Below are 21,407 nucleotides of genomic sequence, written 5' to 3'. Positions count from 1 at the left end.
AAAAGAAGCAGCTTGGTACTTTGATGTCACTCATGGTAACTTTTCCTTAGAATTTCCTTTGCTTTATAACACACATATCTTCAAAGTATAATGTAGATCTATAATTTAGATGATTAGCTTCAATCTGATATACAACTCCTAATGAAATAGGAATATAGTTCATTCTCTATAGACAGCAACTGTTTCTATATACCTTAACAAGAAGGTACAGTTCTACAAAATGAGCATTTCTTCCTGGGAGACAGGCACGTACACAAGAAAATGAAAACACAAGTCAAGAGCATTTACCTAAAGCACAGTCTAGTGTCTAGATATGCAAGATGAAGATCCAAGAGTATATATAGCTGTATCTTTGGGAAAATCTGGGCAGTATGTGCTGATTAAAGTCAGTCTTCAACTTTGAAGTCTGGCTTACAGGTTTTTGCTACGTATGATGAGATGGTATGAAAGAAACATCACGTACTTTTTAAACTGCCTGAAGTCAGATTTCTTCCAACACAATACACTGAAGCAAATAACACACGTCTTCAATGAAAAATTAAGCTATAAAAGGCCAATTACATAACAGATGAGACATACAGAATTTTCTTGAGTCTTTTGGGCTTATGCGTAACTTTTCCTAATGGACGTGATCACATTCAAAGAAAGCTGCGGAGGTTCAAAAAACAGCCTGAAAGCGGATGCAGTTAAATAAAAGCATGTAATCAACAAACATCATGTAGTTCAGTATTAAAACTGACTATTTAGGGTGATAATTATGTTTGGTCTTTCTGTGTAGAAACAAATATTCACACAGAAGAACAACATGAAAAGCAAAACCTGGACCTGCGGTGGAGCTCTGAGGCAGTTCTTGAAGCCAGCCAGGAGCCCCATTAATTTCCCAGGGTTTTAATCACATACAGGATGTTTTAAAATGGAAGCTTTATATATTCTTCCAAAGTATAACAAACTAACTCATGTGTGCATGATCTGGCACATGCATGCTGCCCACGTCTGCAGGCTCCTCATGGGAAGAAGAGCACTGCCAGCATGGCTGTGGGTGCGCGCCGGGCAGGGAGGAGGAGGAGGAATCCAGCTTGCCCAGCTGCAGCACATCAGCCTGCTAAACTCATCTGAGATGCTGCAGAGGGAAGTTAGTCATGCCAGGGAAATGTCAGGCCTACCCTGCTTTTCCCATGCACTCTGTGGTGGAAGCAGGGAGCCATGGTAAATCCATGCACCATTTCCTGCATTTCTGAGACATGAATCTTAAATGATTTCTACCAAAAGGTGCTGGGATCCTCAGCTGGGAGGAAAAAAATGTAGACTGCTATCAGCAGCCCAAACAAAACACTTCTCACTTGCTGTGAAGTGCTCTAAGCCTCACGGAGGGGAGACTCCCTGCCTGCTGGCAACTGATTCACAGCTCAGCTCCCTGCCCAGCCCTTGGCAGTGTTGGGAAGTACTGAAGCTGGTGCACACCTGAAATTTAAAAATTCACTTATGCCTAGACAGGAAATAATTCTAACCTGCCACTCCAGTCCCCTGTCGCCTAGAACCAGACAGCAACATCTAACCTCATGGATGACCAACTGCAGTGATAATGTTGGAGCCATCTGGTTCAGGCTCTCAAAAGCACATCCAGGAAAGGCCTCTCAGTGATGGCAGCAGGGCTCTGAGCACAATCCCGGCCATATTCCTGCAGTCATATTCCTGCTGAGGAGCCCCATTCATCGAGCTGATTCATCTAGTGCCTGCTGTAAGCTGACATTCCTCCTGGCGCAGGGTGGGGCAGCTGCATAAGGCAGAGGTATCTCCGGTGAGCACAGCGTACCTGGCACAGGAGGAGCTGCCACGTTGCACTGTGGCTGATCCACGTGCTCTCCAGGAGCACCCCATGCCCACAGGGAGCTCTGAGGTGTCAGCACCACAGCCTCACCCCGCTGTCCGGGGCACAAAATCACAGAAGGGTTGAGGTTGGAAGGGACCTCTGGAGGTCATCTGGTCCAACCCCCCTGCACAAGCAGAGACATCTACAGGAGGTTGCCCAGGACCATTTCCATGTGGCCTTTGAATATCTCCAAAGAAAGAGACTCCAAAACCTCCCTGGGCAACCTGTTCCAGAGCTCCATCACCCACACAGTGCAGAAGTGCTTCCCGATGTTCAGTCTGCACCTCCTGTGTTCCAGTTTACGCCCGCTGCCTCTTGCCTTGGCACAGGCCACCACAGAAAAGAGCCTGGCACCATCCCTTCAGGTATTTAGAGACATTCGTTAGATCTCCCCCTTGAGCCTCCCCTAGACCGAACAGTCCCAGCTCTCTCAGCCTTTCCCCAAAGGAGAGGTGCTCCAAGCCCTCCATCATCTTAGGGGACCTTCACTGGACTCTCTCCAAGAGCTCCATGTTTCTCCTGCACCAGGGAACCCAGAATTGGACACAGGGCTCCAGACGTTGCTGGGTAGAAGGAAAGCATCGCCTCCCTCAAAACTGCTGGCAACACTTTGCCTAATGCAGTCAAGGAGAAGCGAGGGCCTACTGCTGGCTCTTGTTCAACTTGGTGTCCACCAGGACCCCCAGGTCCTTTCTGCAAAGCTGCTTTCCAGCCAGCAGCATCTGCAAAACACACAGCTCAACTCCTGAAACCACCTGTGATCTGCAAAATGGAGCCTGGGAGGTAGTAAAACAGACAAAAAGAGCATATGGACAACCACAGCTAGAAATATGTGCATTTGCTAGCATTTAACCTACTTATCAATCTGAACATAAGCTAAGTTTATTTTTATTCTCTGGAATAAAACACTGCAGTTAAAAATACCAGGCGACTGTTTGGGAAGACCATTCCTATCTTGTGAGCAATAGCTGGAAATTATTATCTCTATTTTAATGACACAAAACTGCAAAGGAAAGAAACGTAGAAGCTCAATGAAATCAGTGGAAGAATCTCACTGATTTCATCAAGGAGAGGACTGAGTCCAAGGACTATAACCTCTTAGAGCAAAAAGACATCAGATAAGGACTGTAAACATTCCTGTGAAGGACACAGTATCCTTAGGTACAGAAGATATGTTTACAGGAACAGGAGAAACTAAAAGGACACTGACATAGATGGGTGCAAAATGGGGACTCTGCGCTTGCTCAGGAGACACTGGACCTCAGCCACTAAATTGTGTGCTTCATGCAAAGCACTTCTGTCAAAGGTGCCTGTTTTTCTCAGCTGAAAAGCTGTGAATGAAGCTCTCAGAGCACTGCCAAAAACAGTATGCCAGCAGAGCAACTGCAGGTAGTCAGTAATACCCTGAAGCATTAACATTTCTGCAGCTGGAGGAAAGAATTCAAGTTTTTAATTCTTTGCTAATTGATCTGTACCACAGCTACTAGTTGCTAAGCTATAGGAGCTGTGCTGCTCTGCATACAAAGCCCTGGTACAAGTCTCTGAAGATCTGGGAAATATTTTTTTCTTGTCCCATCTTATTATGCTCTTTCCTTTTTCTTTTCCTCCCCTCTCTCTGCATCTTTCAAACTGTTTATTTTTTCAAGCAGTTGCCTGTGCTATGTTCATGCTTTTGGCTGCTCTGTCCTGAAATAAAACAGCCCAGTCCTTTGCCAGTTATTTTTCTTTGTCTTGCCAGTGTTACTAAAAGAAGACTTTCTTGTTGGCATGCATCTCCTCCCTCACTGGCCACCCAGAACAGAAGCATTGCTCAGAAAAGCAATTCACTGATTCAGATGCAATTTCATGTTGCCTAACAGTTATGCACTGCCACAGCTACCTTCCCCGGGACTCAGAGCACTGTGCTATGCTTACAGCCCTTCCACACAGTGCTTGGGGAATAGGATCGATCTGCTTGACTCATTTGTCTCCCATTTTACTTTAGTCTCTTAGTCCCAACACCGCATGCATGCATGCTGGCTCTTCCTAGGCTTCTTCTGTGGTGAGCCAAGTGGTCCCACAACAGGAAATCCGAGAAACAAATAAATCTGCACTAGAGAGAGCCAAATTTGATGTGTTTTATTTCGGACACTCCTTCAGCATTATACCAAGGAAATCACGTACTCTTAAGCTTAAGATATACCCAGTCACATACTGCACAAACTCTTTACACATGCTGTAATAAAACCCAGAAGGTGGAAGGCTTACAAGTGAGGGACGAATCTGTTCACATTAATTAGCCCAGTGGCCAGAAGACTCTCCCCTGTGTGGTCGTATAACGCACAAACCTCCTTGTTCAAGTCAGGAGCAAACAAATATACAAATACAGCAAGGTGCCACCAAGAGGGAAGGAACGCTGAGCAAAGTTGCTTAAATCTTGTTCCTCTGCTGAGCCCTGATGCCAAAGCCAGCTTTAAAAAGAGACACCTGTTCTGACTTAGAGTCCAGATGACACCTTCTCTTATTAGTAGACATTTTCAACTGGATTTTAAGTAAGTTGACCTAGTGTTTAATTAAGTTGACCTAGCTTCTACCTGCTGCCATTGGTTTTACCAATGCCTGTTTATAAGAGCGGGGTCACAAACATATAGTAAAGGACAGCAAGTAGCAGCACAATGCCCTTCTCAGACCAGGAGCATTCAAGCCAACTGGTCCCATTTTCCAGGAGACTCATCTTAGAGTTACCTGGGCTCCGAACAGAAACAGTGCAGAAGCACTCGGCTCCACAGGGACAGTAGAGTCAATGGAGAAGACCATGAGGAATTAAGCCATAGCTCATGTTGTAAGGCTTATCTCAGTAGTTGAGGGCCTTCATTAGCAGTGCAATTTTGGCCTCTGGTGTTTAGCTCTGCCTTGACCATGCCTGTACTTTGATGTTACAGTATGACCAAAGGGACACTGCTCAGTTGGAGGCGCCCCATGTAAGATGTGTAGGATTTGTGGGGACTCACATCTGAAGAATTAACACCAAACATCTGAAGAATTAACACCAAAGGGTTAATGAGGCATCTTTTGGCTGCTAAAGCAAGAGACTGCCCAGAAAGGGACGTTGCCATTTCCACAGCCACAGTGCTATTACGGGCAGAAACCACAGAGCTCTCTATGTACTTTATAATACTGTAATTAATACTTCTCAAGAGAACAAATGAAGCACTTACCTGTATTTATGAATGATGGCATTAAATAATCTTCCATCACGCCAGCAGGTAGTGAAATTTTCACAACGGACTCCAGCATAGCCCTCAGTTGTCTGCTGCGACCACAGGAGCAATCTCTCTTTAGCAGACATGTCCTCTGACTCTCCAGTAACATGGATATCAGATATCTAAAACACAATTAATGCAAGTATTAAAATTACATAAAATACTCAATAGTATTTAAAGGATTGTGGAAAAACACTCTTCAGTAGTGAATATTCTTCTTTCTTTGGTATCTGCATATATCATCATAAATGAATATAATTATTCACGCACTAAATTAATATTATTCCTTGTCATATCCCTATACACTCTCGGTGTCTTCATTATGAAATGCAAAGGGTGTAATATTACAATTCGTCAGCCAACTCTCAGCCTCAATTTCTGGGGACACTATAATACTCTTACACAATGAGAAATACTTAAATATGTCTACTTTATGCTGATAATATGATTAATAATCTCTTTTTATATATTATACTCATTATACACAAATGTTATATAATTATATAATACAATATGTGCTATATGTAGATAATCATGCCTACATAATACCCATATTTATACCATACATATTATATATATTTTATTTAGCTGTAATAACCGACTGTATCCCTCTTAATACAGGTTAAATTATATTCAGCAGTTCAGTGACAAAACAGTCATTAATATTAAAAATGGCACAAATGTTTTTAGGAAAACATTTTAGGAATGATTGAAAGATTATAACTGAAAAGTTCACCCCAGATATAGAGGATTTGGCTTTGTATTCTCTAAGCATTACCATCTTTGTGTCAGACAAAGCAGGAAAGCTGGAAAGTACTGGTAATTTTACATACAAATACTATTTTCTAGCAGATGGTCATAATGATGCTTCCTGGCCTTGGAATCTCTGAATTCAAAGGTTTCTTCCATCTGGGATCTTCCTGGGGGAATTCAGACAGGCCAGGCTGCAAATTACAGTTTCTTTCTCCCATTAGAGCCACACAGGACCCAGTGGCAGGAACAAAGAGATGCAGCTTTCCTAGTGGGGCTACACAACACCTACCAGGAGGTGTCAGGGCAATGGAGCTACTGTGCTTGAACCACATTTCACATTTGCAGGGGATGATGAGCATTTACAGCCACCTGGTAAATTTTAAGTTTAATGCAGGGAACAAATTAACGTCAATTATTTTTAACTAAGTATCAACAAAATCACAAGTTATAAAACCAGTTCTTCAGATACTTATCAAAGGCCATCATTTCTGCTGGCTCAAGGTAAGGGAAGGATGCAGATAACCACTGCTAGAAAGCCAAAAGTTTAACTGTGGCTAGTCCATAAACAGCCTCCAAATAAACAAGAGCAGTTTTGCTTCCTAATGTCCACAGCTTCAACACTGACCATTTTTAAGAAAAATTAAAGGAAAAAAATCCTTTCTTTGTTTAAAACACTGAAGAGAAACACTTGCAGCTGTGATTGTTCATAAATCTTTAGGTGTCAAAGTGCTGCATGGAATATTTACTACATGAAATCACAGGAAGTATAGGATGTATGAGTTTTAAATCTGAAATCAACAGGGAAAGCAATGTGGCAAAAGACCAACTTAAAATCTCTCTGAAAAGTTTCTTCTAAAACTCTGTGAAATTCATCCTCAATGTAAGAGTTCCTTGCTGTTGGCTACCTTTATTCCATGGTACTTCAAAGCAAGAAAGCAAAACAAATATTTTTTCAGTAGCTTTAGTTTCTATTCATGACAAAACAACCAGACCACAATGTAAATGAAGTCAACCATTTACCAGTTATCCGGCCAATGCTTCTGAAAGAGATGATGTCATCTGGAAGTGCCAGATGTCTAACAAAAAACTAAAAGTGGTATTTTTCCCTGTTTTTTTCAGAAATCCTTCTGTGTGTAACCCTTAAGAATCACATTTTTCAATACATCTTAACATAAGCAAGTGAGCAGTGTAATTTGCTAATGGCCATTCCTTGCCGCTAGGTTGAAACCTTTGGCCTCCTTCACGGTTAATTGAACTGTGTTGGCTACGTACATTTCCAACTGCAGAGAGTGCAAACACTGCATATTTGAGTGCATGTCAGATTCCTCCAGCAGAAAGTGATTTCAGATATCAAGGCAATTTCTGAAGGTCATGCTTGCATCTGTTATTACACGTAAACAGCATTTGTAGCTATGGTCACAGACCGAGGAGAGAAGTTCTCCTGAAAGATACCCACTAAGCAAGTTTTCAGTCCAAGTTCAGAATGGCTAAAGTATGAATTTAGCTCGTTACTCTAAGATCAATAGGATTTTGATCAAATATCCTCTGAGCACCATTTCGCAGCCTAGGTGGCCAGCTGAAGAAACAGGAACAAACTACACTGGCTTCAGAAACTAAAGTTGCTTTATGGTCATGGAAGTAGCCCTCTTAATACAGGTTAAGGAACACTAATATTATTAGCTTTAGATCTGTAGCAACCTAAGAACTTCTGTTTCTTAATTACAATATTTCAGATTTTAAGGCTAAGATTTCAGACTGTCATAAACACTGAATTCATATTTAAAAAGTATAAAAATACAAAGGAGGGAAATGGTGAGTCAAAGAGCTGTATTTTCTTATGCTTACATACAGGAGCTGTAGTTTGCAGGACATCCTGTTAACTCTTAACGCTTAACAAATAAAATATTACTCCCAGAAAATAAGGGGTCAGAGAGAGCACATCTTCCCTTTCATATTTTATATTTACAATATTTTATATTTACAATATCATTTGTCATAGGAAGGAAAAGAACTATTAAAGTAAGGAATACTGGAACTGAAAATAGTTAGGGGCAGTCAAATCTTCTATTGTAGAAATTTCATTCAAATATCCCACAAACCTAGCAAACCAACCCACTACAATCCATGAGTAGAAGACATTTGTTCCTTGAGCCTGGAACAAATCACTGAGTTTGCGTGGGCTTAAGCAGTTGTTTGCTGGAGATACAGCTCTCCAAATTATCTCATAAAGCCTGTGAATTACAAGTTATACAAGAAAGCAGTCAGACATAACTCCCTGGACAGCCCTAGTATCTCATGATCAGTCTTAAATGGCACTACACACCTGATTTTTTGTTGATTTTTTGTTTCTAACTAACTAGTTCACCTCTACCACTGCAAGTGTTTGTAGCTCTGCCTGTAAATTCTCTCTGCATCACACAGTACACAAAATCTGTGCACCAAAAAGCCTCAAGCTCTGAAGTTGCATTGATTTCAGTCGTGCAGTTTTGAGCCCAAAGGAAAGAGTCAACTAGAATAAATTTCAAGGAGGATTTCCTCTGATTCCACCCTATTCCAAACATTTTGCGGTCTGAACTGAACATAATGGACTTAACTATACAAAAGTATGGAATCAGCTACAGATGATGCACAGATGTGTGATGTAAAATGAATAAAATGTATTTGGATGTTAGCTAGCCCTAAAAGAGAAAAGTCTGAAGAATACAAAGATATGAAAAAAAAAAGAAAAAAAAAGAAAAAGAAAAAAAAAAAGAAAAAAACCACATTGATTATGAAGACATTTCAGACTTTCAAGGCCAGGCTGGATGGGGCTTTGAGCAACCTGATCTAGTGGGTGGCATCCATGCCCACGGCAGGGGGTTGGAACTGGGTGATCTTTAGGGTCCCTTCCAACCCAAACCACTCTGTGATTCTATCATTTTAAAAAGCTTACTCGAACCAAAACATTCCTGGCTATCGAACAGAAGGCAGCAATATTTATGCCCTATTTTCCATCTAAGTAGCTAAGTAGTTAGTTATGCGTTGTGTTTGAAAAGGATTGTTTGACAGCATGTTGAGGGAAGTGCAGTTATACGAATGGAATTTGAACTTGCATGTGATCACAAGAACTCATCTCCCCTGACGTTACTGTTGGACTTTGTGAATTTCCATTTGGCCATAAATGTAAATGCTTCTATTCAGCTCCATGCAAGTCTCTCTGGAGCCATGCGTCCAGCTTTGGACAACACCCTCAACATTTTTTGGATCAGTTGGAAAAGATTGGAAGAGAAAAACAAGGAAGACCGAAATCTAAAAATGCATGGCCTGTAAGGAAAGATTGAAAAAATGCGTTTACTTTATCTAAAGTAGGGAAAACTGAGGAGAAACATGACAACAGTCTTCAAATATGTAAAATACTGTGTAAAAAAAAAACAAAACAGTAATAAATCAAGTCTTCTGGGAATAGGAAAAAACTGATGAGTTTAAAATGGGCATAGGTGTTTTCAGCTAAAAAGCTTTTACAATACAAAAGACAGATAAGCACTAGAATTAATTACTCAGGAAGGATGTGAAACGAGCAGCATGGCAGACACAGAAGAACAAGCCATGCGTAACAGTCAGGAATGGTTTTCATGAAGTTGTCTTGCCTTCAGGTACAGAGATGACACAGATGACCTCTCCAGAACCTTTTCAGTGCTAGTTTTGTAGTTCCATCAATTATAAATCTCCGTCATTCACCAGCACTAAAGGGGGATTGCATCTGCTTCGTGTTTTAAGAGCAAGCAAACAATGCCAATAAAGCAGAACTTGTGACTTTTGCACCACTGCTCTGCAAATCACATTGCAGAACAACTGACAGCTCCCCCTCCCTTAGCTGCACGACATGACAGCACCAGATGACATGATGGTGGGACACAGTTGGGAGGTTTCTTGCTGTATTACAACTACTTGAAATGATAACTGAAATAATAAACAGATGGCTACTTAACAAGAAGTATTTTACTGAATAGGCTGGTTACAAATAAACCGTTTTTAAAATTCCAAAGTGAAGTATATCGCCTCTAACCTGGTCCAAATACATTTCTCTTCTTGCAGATTGTAATTAGTACCATAGAAAAGACATTCACTCTATTAGACACTACATAGGTAGCAAAAAGTTGTCTTGGCTGTAATCTCCTCAGCTAGTTGACTAGTGGAAGCAGGTGAGTTATTCTGTTTATATATTAGTTTAACCGTATCCTTCCTAGAAAAAAAAAAAATCACATTCATGAACTGTAACTGAACCTACCACAGATTAAGCTGGAAGAATAGCAGTGATGGCTGATGCTGTGATGATACAGAGAAGCCATTGGTTTCTACACAAGTTGACAACCATAAAAACTGGTGCTAACACCAGCTGGGAGCTATCTTTTGCTGGTACTATTGAAAGTCATGTTTCAACATGACTTGTTTCAACTTGTTTCAACACAGTGACTGCATCCTCCATGGAGAAGCCAAAACTAGAGACTTGGTTTCCTACTCTGCCTGCACTTTGCTAAAACATCACTGAGAAGGGGGCTGTGATAGGAAGCCTGTTTCAGTCTTGAGTGGCAATTTCTTGACCTTAGTGCAAGCTGCCATCGGTTCTAGAACAGCCCCAAGTTAGAACAGGATCAGAGAATATCTTGCACGTGGAAGTACTAGAAAAAAAAGCTGTAGAAACGAGGCCCAGGCAGAGTGTAAAAAATCTTGTATCTCCATGTTCTCAGTGAACGGTCAAGAAGGAACAGAATATCCCAGTTACTTGAGTTTTGCAAACAGGAAAACGGAGCTAATGCAATAGAACATGTGTGACCACAAAATCCTAACTGTGTCACATGCATAATGAGGAAAGACATAGTAAGGTGTCACAGAAAGAGGCTCTAAGGACAAGGACATAGTCAACATATTCCGGTAGTGATTATCATGCTGTTTCAGCAGATAAAATGTCAGACCTCTGCAATAGTGCAAATCAGCTCACTGCACTAATCAGTTTCCTCTAGTATATGCCTCCTGGTATGGCAAGCCAACGTGCTTCCAGACATCAGGCACAGCCGTGGCACTGTGTGAGCTGAGCACACATCGCAGCCTGAATAAGCTGACAAGGCGAGTGTGTGCCGCTGACCCCCGCAATTATGGCAAAGCAAATGGTAAAACCAGTGAGACCAGTAACTGCAAACCTTGCGTATCAGCTCAGGCTGCTACCAGGAACTTTGTGGATTTGTATAAATGACAGCTTTACTGTTTTATACTAATACACAAGATATGTAAATACCTGTTCAGTTCTCAAAAGCAATCAAAGAGAAAATGGTCATGACTTTGTAAACTAAGCTCGAGTCTGAAATGTATTCTTCCTGGGTTTGTTTTCAGGTCAAAGCTAGGTGCTTTTACAATTATTTATATTCAGAATCCTGGACAGAGAAAGGGAATTAAACTGAAAACCAGATATTTCAGCAACTCAGGTGTTTAGCCTGATCTGTCAGTAGTTTTCATATTCATATAACTAGGCAGTGTTATACCAGTATCACCAGCACAAGCCTCAATGTTGATGTAGGGCTCAGAAGGTCTTTTTTTCCCCTTTTACTTTGGTATCAAGGGGTATATGCTTGGCTGGAGTGATACTAGAAGCTGTGTTACTCTGATTATACTGGAAAAAGCTTGGCTGAACGGACACGGCCCCATACTCCTCTGCTCAGTAGTGACGCTTTGGTCAAATCAAGGAACATCCCTAAGCTGTTCCTGAATTCCAGTTAAGATTAAGAGGGCAAAGACCTCCATTAGAGGTCTGTATTAGAAGGTTATTTGTACTAGCAAGCACTCTGTATTGTAATTGAGGGCATTATCTGTATTTAAATCCTAAGCCTGGAAAAACTATGATTTGTGGCATGTTACAAAAGTAAATTATATAAGCAACACAGTTGCCCTTAGATTTTTGCTGGGAAGAGCACTTTTGGCATATGCCCTCTCTGTTGACCCAACTCAAAGCTCAGATGTCCCTGTTCAGGAAGGGGAATCAGTTTGGGACCAGATCCTGGTACTGGCATTTGACCCACACTTACAGATTTCAGCCGTACTGAAGCTGAGTGGGGCAGGATTGATATGGATACCGACAAACAAAACTTTGCTTTCCCTCAGACATTTGGCAACTAAGCTTGCACTTCTGATATACTGTAAAGCAAAATTAATCCTACCCTCAGAGGAAGATGGAATTTGAGTAATTAATATTAATAGAGCACATAACTTTGGAGGAAAGATCTTTTAAAAGTGCAGAGCATTATTAACATGATTTATGTCCACTTTTTCTATTTCAAGCTTCCTACATTTTTCTATCATTCTTCAGTTCCTCTTGGTCATAACTAAAAAGAATTAGAAATATTCCCTTTATCTGATGCAAGACTAAAAAGTATCACATGACTGTTAAGTGCTGATAAGAAAATGTACCACAGATATTAAAGGTGATCTAAAGCAACTCTCCAGAATTCACTCCACCTCCTAGATTTCTAACATCAAAATCTTTTTTTTTTTTTTTTTTTTAAATAGGAAAGAAATTGAACTATAGGCAGCAGAACAGCACAAGGATAAATCAATACTCCTGAAGGACAGAGGTACTGCTTAACCTATGAAAAAGATCAAGTATATATCCTGTCCTGTGATTACCTGTAGCATCACAGCATGTGTTAACAGTTTACATACAGCAGAGCGGAAGACATTTCCATAACACAACAAAAATACTGTTCCAGTACTTATTTCAAGCTAAGTTGCAATGTTAATGTACAGTGCCAAAGTATTTACCTTGCTCCTGCTTGGTGAAATGCTATATAACGCTTTTTCTTTTGGCAATTGGGAAAACACATCATCAGAAGAATAAAACCTCTTTTGTTCAAGCAGTGGATCACTTTTGCTTTCAGGAAGAAAGCGACGCAACTTTTCAGATTTATTGCTTTCTGGGACATCTTCAACAGTTCTGTGAGAAGTTTTGTTAAACCCATTTTCTTCGTGCTGTCTGCCTAAAAGGTGGAGAGCAGAATTCAAGCTAGCAGCTCTTTTGTAACTAAGACCACTTGCTTTCTTCTGAAATGCTAATTCTCTCTTGTTGTCACAGGCTGAATATTTCCTCTTCCGAGCACATCGTTCCTCTGAACTCCTCTTGTCTCCTTCATTTAACCATGCCTCTGTTTCATCAGACTTGGTGAGCCTCTGATTATCACCATGAAAACTGCCCCGACAGGGAGAATCACTGTTTGTTTCCCTCGGTAAAACTTCTGCTTTAATAAGTTCAGCCGAGAGGTCTGTACTCACGGGCAGAGCACTACCATCCGCTGTCAGTCTCTGTGGGAAGGAATCAGCCAATCCCATACCCTTTGGAAGAATCTCGATGTTTTCTGAAATCCCCACTTCATATTGACTTTCTTCTTCATTTTCTTTAGTCGGTACGGAATCTGGTCTCCCGTCCACTGATTTCTTTCTCGATTTTCTTCTGAAGTATTTTCTTCCAGGGGAATGTTTAGCTGGACTTAAGGGAGCTTTGGCAGGATCCAAGTACTGTTCTTCCTTTTCAGCCCTTACGCACCCACAGACATTCCCCATTTGGTGTTCAGGAACTCACGGACACACAGCCTCATTCATCCCAGTATATTTACATACACTTCAATCCTCCTCAGGACGCTCAGAACCGCAGTTTGCACCGTAATTCCTTCCAGGCTTCCCCTCCATCCTCCTCAGTACGTAGCCATTTTGCTTATGAGAAACGCACACGCAATAAATGTTGTGGCAGGGTGCCCAGGCAGGGCCTGTGTCTGATTAGACACTGTGGCTTATTTCTGGCCACCAATCCTCTTAAATAAACATCACCGCGGCAGCATTAGGCTGGAAAGCTGATGGCCTTTCACAGAGATGACATAGCATTTATGAGCAAAAGAAAAATTCTTGAATACATTTAACTTCCCGTTTCGTTTGGTAACTCAAACAAGATAAAGTAGGAAAATACGCAGCAACCTTTGAAACTATCAGCTCCACTCCGGATCCAAAGCAAGCAGGACAATAAATAGCTACAGCGATTTCGTTGGCAAATTTGTTTCTCCCTGCCTGTGCTCTTATTATGTACCCAATGATCCACGGAAAGGAAGATTAAAGTAAACGATCAGAGATTGCTTTGGCAGCATGTTGGGGGTCAAGCTCTTATTTGTATGCGGAGATTTCATAGCAGCTTACGTGATTTTTACTGATCTGTCAGCTATAAATAACCTGCTGCTTCCCCATTATCACAAGAGCTCAGGACAGTGGTGCTGTGTACTTGGGGCTGGAACCTTGCTGCCAATTTAAAACTGCTGGCAGAGAAAGGTGAAGCAAAATTGCAAGAGCCAGTCTGTCTAGAAAATTGTCTACAGTTACTGTAAAAAAAAAAATATATAGCTATAGTACGTCCAAATTAAACTCTACTGGTATTTTTGAAGTCAAGCTTTTTCCTTCTCCCATGCTCCTGTTCTGTAGCTCTGAAAATAATAGCCAAGCAATATGAGCAGACCTCTGAAAACTAGATGGAAACGTAAACCATTAAAATGCAAGCATGTCTAATCACCAACATATTTTGTTTGGAAAATATCTGTACCTATAAATTAAATAAAAATGCAAGCTTCTGCTTCATTTTTGCTACCAATATACAAAACCTACTGAAACAACACACATTGGCAGGGGTCATGTGCATGGTGTCTCACAAAGAGAGAGCTACCAAGTAGCTTGCAAAGCATCACCAGCTGTTGTCACTGAGTTTCCCTCGCTTGTTTTAAAAGGGACTGCACTAATGAAACCCGGGGGACTTTATCCCCAGGGACTGGTTCCACCAAAATATTCTACAACATTTTACAGATGGGATCGAGAAGGAGCACGTTAAAAAAGTGCTGCCAGCATGTAAAGAAATTGCAAGAATAGGGATGCTCATTTCTGACTATTCTCTAGGCACTGGGGTAAAATTTGCTCAGAAAATGTTATGCTATAGCACTAAGAGAATATAGGGCTGTTAAAGAATGGTATGTGCCAATGCTAGATAAGCAGCTATATATTGGCACATTTCTCCTCCAAGCAGATATTTATGCTATGACCACATCCTATTCCACGGCCTTGATTTCTATTTGCATTTGTAGTGTGCTCAACATAAAGGTGTGGCCGTGACATTTGCTCCCTATACTCACAGTAAAAAGCTGTGCTCTAGCCAGCTCCGAAACCTGCCTTCCTGCCACGGCCCCGAGGACTCCGTGATTTAAAACACTCCTCCCCATGGGACTGAGTTGGGTCCTGACTTGGTCCTCCCCAACTAATAGGAAAGCACACGAGAAAAATAAAAATAAAGTCCTTGGAAAGGGCACTGCTGTGTTTGTATAAAGAATCAGCTTTTACACTTGAAAATATACCTTTATTTCTCCTCTCTCATCAGAAAAGAAGGACTTTGCAATGAAACTGATCAAGACTGACTTCATTTCACACAGATACAGTTTATGGTTTAATAGTAATATGTATAATAATATTAATAATAATTTATTATACAATATATCATAGTATAATAATGAAATATTTAATTATGGACTCATTAAAAATGACTTATTATGACTATCCTGCTAAACCAGAAATTATGCAAAAGATTAAAGATAAGAGTCCATCATTTGTATGAACACTTATATGTTTTCATGCCACATTAACTGTCTCATCAAAGGTGTACTTCATATAGCCTACCACGAACACACTGTCCATGTTCTTCCTCCACAAACTTTGCAAGAGTTAAGACACTGCTTAAAAAAATTGCACATTTAAATTTTCCAATGCAAATACGTATTTAAATGAAGGCATAAGAGGTTTCTAAACAGTAACTGTATTAGCTAACTGATTTTTAACAAACTGTGATTTACTGCATGTTTATTTTAGACTGATTCAATTTGTTTAACAAGCAGCATGACACCACCTTCTTCCAAACAAAAACCATCCCTAAAGCATTATTCACTACTTCAAAACCCTCATTAGAATTGGTGGCACGCTGACTGACATAAAAATGTCAGCAGAAATTGATTTCAAGATAGGTCAGAAGAAACACATGGTTATTTTACAGCTGACAGTCTGTGCTTTATAATGTCAACAGTATTTTAGAAAGTTCCTGATTTAGCATATCCCCATATATATCTTAATTTTTTTATTTTTCTTAGTAGTTCATTGGCTTTTTCAGAAAATTAGATGCCTCTGAAGTGCAACTAAAACTTGAAGCAGCAAAACTACAAGAATCAGTTCTGAAACGCTGGTTACAAGCCCATTGCTTCCAACAGCCCTGGCTTACCTCTGCGTGTTCCAGGCCAGTTTAGATGGATGCAGATGGCTGATCTGCAGCTATTCACAGATTTTATCTATTTCTCAATATTAGCTAGGAATAAATTAATTCCAAATATATCTGTACAGATTATTAGCAGTATTTGCACACTTCTATCTCCCAGAAAAAAGATAAGAAACATGTATTTTTGATACTTAGCCAATTTAACAATACTTACCAGCTGTTCCTAGGTGAGAAGGCTATCACCTCTCTTAATAATTCTTTCTACTATTCCTTGCATTTTCTGAAGCAAAAAGTAAACTTTATGATCCCTTACTTATGTCCTCAAACCAAATAAAAGATCAAGGACAAAAAGAATTGAAAAATTGCATCTATGTCAGTTGGATTTTTAAAAAATATATTTTATGTAAAATCATATGTAGTGTTAAGGGAAGATGTTAAGCAGAAGTGCAAGTAACTAAGGACAAAATGACCACTTTTATCTAACAGAAATTCTGTAAAGTCGTTCGTTTTTCTCAGTGGGAAAGAGACAGAGACAACAGGGTTGAACTGGAGTCTTGGAAAAGGGAAATTGAAATTTCTTCTAAAACGTATCTGCTAGAGCAAAGAAATATATCATCCAAGTATAGTAAGATGCTGACCGGGCCAGGGGCTTTGTCCCAGACATCTTACTAGACCCCAGTGGAAGCTCAGCCTTGGCTGAAGCCAAAGAAACAGATAGTCAAAGCTGTTCAAATACTTACATGGATTGCTATGGCGTTAGGATTTTTTTGGTTTTGTTTGTTTATTTTATTAAAGAAACACCCAAAGATCCAAATACATACTCACCAATACCAGAAAGTTTTAAAGGGAGATTGGTGCAAGACTTTTTCTAGCACATAAACCCTTAAGAAGAATAACATGAATAAAGGATTAGACCAACACTTGTCTGCAATTTGATCTGTCTTACAGGCTGCTTAATCACAAACAAGAGGTTAACATTAAGACACAGCAAACAAACGATTAACACCAAGGCATGAAATAGCTTGTGAAGAGGTATATATTTGTTTTGTGTGCGTTTAACCATAGATTTCTGGGAACTAATCAAATGTGAGGCTGTGAAATGTTCTCAACATTGAACAGCTGTATCACACGTTAAGGTGACAACGCTGTCGAAATAAACTAGAATCCACTGTAGGTAGTTTCAGATCTATGTTCCCTCCCCTCTTCTTTTTTTTTTTTTTAATGCAACACGGGAAAAGCCATAGAGCATTTAGCATAAAGGTTACGTGTCATTTCTTGGTACTAAAGCAGCATACCAGATAACCAGAAAGCGTTTTATTGCACAGCCCAAAGGTCACAGGCAGAATGACAGAGAGACAAACTTAAGTCAAAGAGAAAGTGAAAATTAAAACATGGCAAAAGATGGAGAACAAAGCAAGAAATAAAAGCTTTCCAGCACAAACAAAAGGTTATTTGCAGTTCTGTTTGAGCTGTACAGACACTGCCCAAAATGTGAACGAGCTGTTCAGCCACCAGGTACCACTGAGGTACCAGCAGTACCACCTGAACAGCAGATCTGGCAGGGGAAAGGTTTTATGTCCAGTGAGATGACTCTTAGCAAAATGAGGAAAGAAGAATTTGTTCTTTGGTGGTGGTTTTATGGCATTCGGCATGAACAGAATGAGCTAACTGCTCCTAACTCTCATCCAGCTACAGATATCCCACTATTATAAGGTGTAAAGTACAAATATGATTCTGCAATGAGATTTAATGCCTCTCATCTTTGCGAGTCAGATGAATCCCAGAAATTCCTAGAATTTCATGCTCATTTTCCTAACTGAGATTCAGCAATTTTCTTCAATTGCTGAAGAGTTCTGGAAGAGATAATTGGGAACTCAGCTGAGGAATAAAATACAGGAAAAGCATCAAGTATGATAGGTCTGCCACTGGGAATCTCAAGTCCCAAGTGGAACAGGGTTTATGACCACTGACAGTCGGAGATTACACAATTAGCCTCATAGCTCCATCTTTAAATCTTTGAGAAGATCAGACCTGGAACTGTTCTAGCTATTTTAAAGCAGGGGCAGATTAAATGTCCATCTTTGGGATCCAAGCCCCAGAGCTTGGACAGGGCCCAGAGGCCAGCTCCAGATCCAGCTGCTAGATAGACTAGATAGACTAGAAATAGGTGGCACAAGAACGGCAACTGAAGGTCAGACCCAACTCTCAATTCCATGTTGCCATCTCAGGAACAGAAAAATAGGCAACATGCCTCCTATATGATGACTCTTACCATGGATTTAGCATCAGAGCAACTAAAAGAGAGGAAGGTACTGAGATCCCAGAATATCTCATTATTCCTCTGCTTTTCACAAGTCATCTGCTGGAGTGGGCCACCACCTCTGACTTGTCTCCTTCTCTGGCCACCTCTCAGACCCCAAATGAAGGCCAAAGCCTTCATGACCAATGCAAGAGTGCTTCAAAATAATATTAATTGCACTGCAGCCTCCAAACACCTCACTGTGGTAAGAAGTACCAGGAACTTGAGAAAAGGCTGGGTAGTTATGTATCTCCGCCAAGTAACCTACAAAGAAATCCATGCTTCTTGCCTTTTTCCTTAACACAGACAAATGTTTAACTGCTGATCCGCTAGCCCAAATGAACAGTCCCAGCACTGCTTTGTGGCAGACTGATAGAGAATGAATTTGGCTTGAAGGCTTACAGGGAACCAACAGCAAAAAAAAATAATTGCTGGCTGACAAGAGAAATGTTAAGAGGTAACACGTGCCCTAAGGAGGCCTGGGAAAAAGAGCCCATCTTCTCTAGGGGGGGCTGGACGGCAACGTAATGTCTGGACAAAAGCCTTACAGACTGGGGCCTCACAAGCAGCCTTTTGTAAAAAAGGCCTGATTGCAGGGAGATGGGGAGAGAGGAAGAAAGAGTGTTTCACAGGAGTTACTGAGCTGCAAAATGATGATGAAACAGTAATAAATAAATAAACAAACCTACTGAGTCAGGACTTGGAAGTTCCGGAAAATTGTGAAGGCCTGAATTCACAGAGGCCTTGAATTTAAGATGCTTAAAAGTTTCAGGTTTCAGTTTTTGCTTTGTTTTGTTTTTAAACAGTTACAGATTACTCTAAAAGAGTGTGAAATTAAAGAATGTTTGCAGTGGTTTGAAAATAAATGATCACTGATTTTCACAGAAATTATCCTACTAAAACTGCAGTTACTTTCCGAGGTCCAGAATCTTCCTTTATTTATAGTTGCTCATCTCTAATGTCATCAGTGACAATGTACTGGGTGTTGAAGACAAAATCTATTCAACTATTAATTTGGACATTTATACATGCAGCATATAATCATAAGAACAGTGCAATCTGATTTAGCAGGTTATAAAGATGCCACACCTAATAGTAACTATTGCAGTATGAAACTGAAATAAAAAAGCAAACATATTACTAAAAGCATGCAAAATGCATAACTGTAAGCTTGCCTAAATCCTAACAACACGTCTCGGGGATTTTCCATATCTACAGGACAAACTATTTTCTAAAATACTTAACTCAGTAAACTACTGGATTTCCTATTCTATCGTTTCTGTATCTTATATACAATTACTTGGGCCACAGAAGAATGTACTTTTTTTGGACTTGTGCAGCTGCAAAAGCCAGTGGTATAATGTGGAACAAAGCTTACATTTATCTAATTGTGGGTACTGAGTCAGAAAGCCATAAACATCTCTAGATGTAACTCAGATGCAAGAGAAACTTAATCCTTAAATGCATATCATCTCCTTTTTGTTCATCATGGCCTTCCCCTAAATCATTTCTAAATTCATTCCAATACTCAGAAGGATTTTCGGTTCTGAGGAAATATTACCCCCCAGATAAGTGCCATGACTCAGAGAAACAAGAAACCACAACAGGCAAAATAATCCCTCGCCTTTTGACTACATCCCAGGTTGCAATGGTGTTACGATTACCAACGATGAACCAGAGGCAATAACATCACACAGCAAACGGACCCTTAGGCTCGTTGAGAAATAACTACTGCAAATGACCAGAAAAATTAAGGGGCAGTTCAAATTAAGACACCTCAATGTAGGTGTCTTTGTATAGGTGTTTATATGCTGGCTAGGTCTTTATGAGCCCGTTTTACTCAGTTGAGGCCGTTTCCTAAACACAGGCTTCCAAAGCCCTGAGAGATACCTTGCTATGCCCCTGCTGGCCTCCAGCTGCAAGTGTAGAAGAGCACAGGTCTCTCATAGATCTGGTGTCTCATCAGAGAACTCCACAAGCATGTCCTGGATACTCTCACGAACCTCAAATGACACCTGCCTTCATGCAACTGAATCAAGCCTGGCAGATCTAATTAGTACAGTCAGCAGGCCTCTAACAACAAGGTATCATACCCTGAAGTAAAGACAAAAGGAGTAAGTCAACTGCCCACTTAGAACATCTGAGATTCTTAAAACCATCTGGGATATCTACATGGGGATTACAGACGCAACAAAAGACCTAAAGAAACTCTCCTCCTAACTGCATCTGCACCTCCAGGTGAGGCAGGGTACGATGCATCATCTCAGATCACAGCAGGAGCCTATGCTGGGCAACGAAATTGCTCAGTAGGTACTCTAAGCACCTACTGCAGTAGTCATCTCAATTGCTTCACCAAGTTCCACCCGCTGTATGGACCGCCCCCCAGGTCTCAGATCCGTTGCTAAACGTGTTTACTTCCATTTAAGATGTATCTTATCCTGCCTGATCTCAGTCTCTCCCCGGCTGACAGTGTGCTTCCCATAAAACCTGTCATGCTTCTCATACTTCTGTGGGCGTCTCATAAATCTCCAACGAGAACAGATGTTTATGTTTAGTCAAATGGAGAGAGGCTTCAGAAGGTGGTTAGCTGAATCACTCTCCAGGCTATACCAGCTGTACAGACCAAACCTCTATCCCTCAGATTATCAGATTACAGGGAGAATTTAGAATTGAGCCTCACCACAACTTTCCCAATATATATATAGGATTACTCCATGCATAAACACTCTTATTGTCACGAAGCTTCATCTCTTTCATTAAGGCTCTGCCGTTAGACATTTCAATTCAGATTTTTCCCTCATTCAAAATCTGAGTGAAGACAAAAAAACTGTTAAGTGTAAGTACGCACATTCTTCTGAATTTCCTTATGTATTCTGAACCTGAATCTGCCATATACAGGTGACAACACCACCAAATTTCCAGATGCCTCAAAAG

The 21,407-nt window shown here is 40.5% G+C and overlaps 1 protein-coding gene across 7 annotated transcripts in view; it reads right to left on the bottom strand.

Annotated features, from left to right (window-relative positions):
* The window catches only part of LOC311207660 (dystonin-like), a 265,958-nt gene that overhangs the window by 159,638 nt on the left and 84,913 nt on the right, over window positions 1–21,407 (bottom strand). For all 7 annotated transcript variants that reach the window (XM_084283802.1, XM_084283805.1, XM_084283804.1 and 4 more), the window contains exon 7: window positions 5,068–5,234. In XM_084283802.1, the coding sequence (XP_084139928.1) occupies window positions 5,068–5,234 (167 nt within the window). The remainder of the gene's footprint in view (window positions 1–5,067; window positions 5,235–21,407) is intronic.

Source organism: Netta rufina (genome assembly GCF_964035555.1).
Source record: "Netta rufina genome assembly, chromosome: 3".
In the NCBI taxonomy this organism is placed as follows: domain Eukaryota; kingdom Metazoa; phylum Chordata; class Aves; order Anseriformes; family Anatidae; genus Netta; species Netta rufina.
Note: the sequence above shows the minus strand (reverse complement) of the source record. Positions and strands in the feature narration are given on the sequence as shown.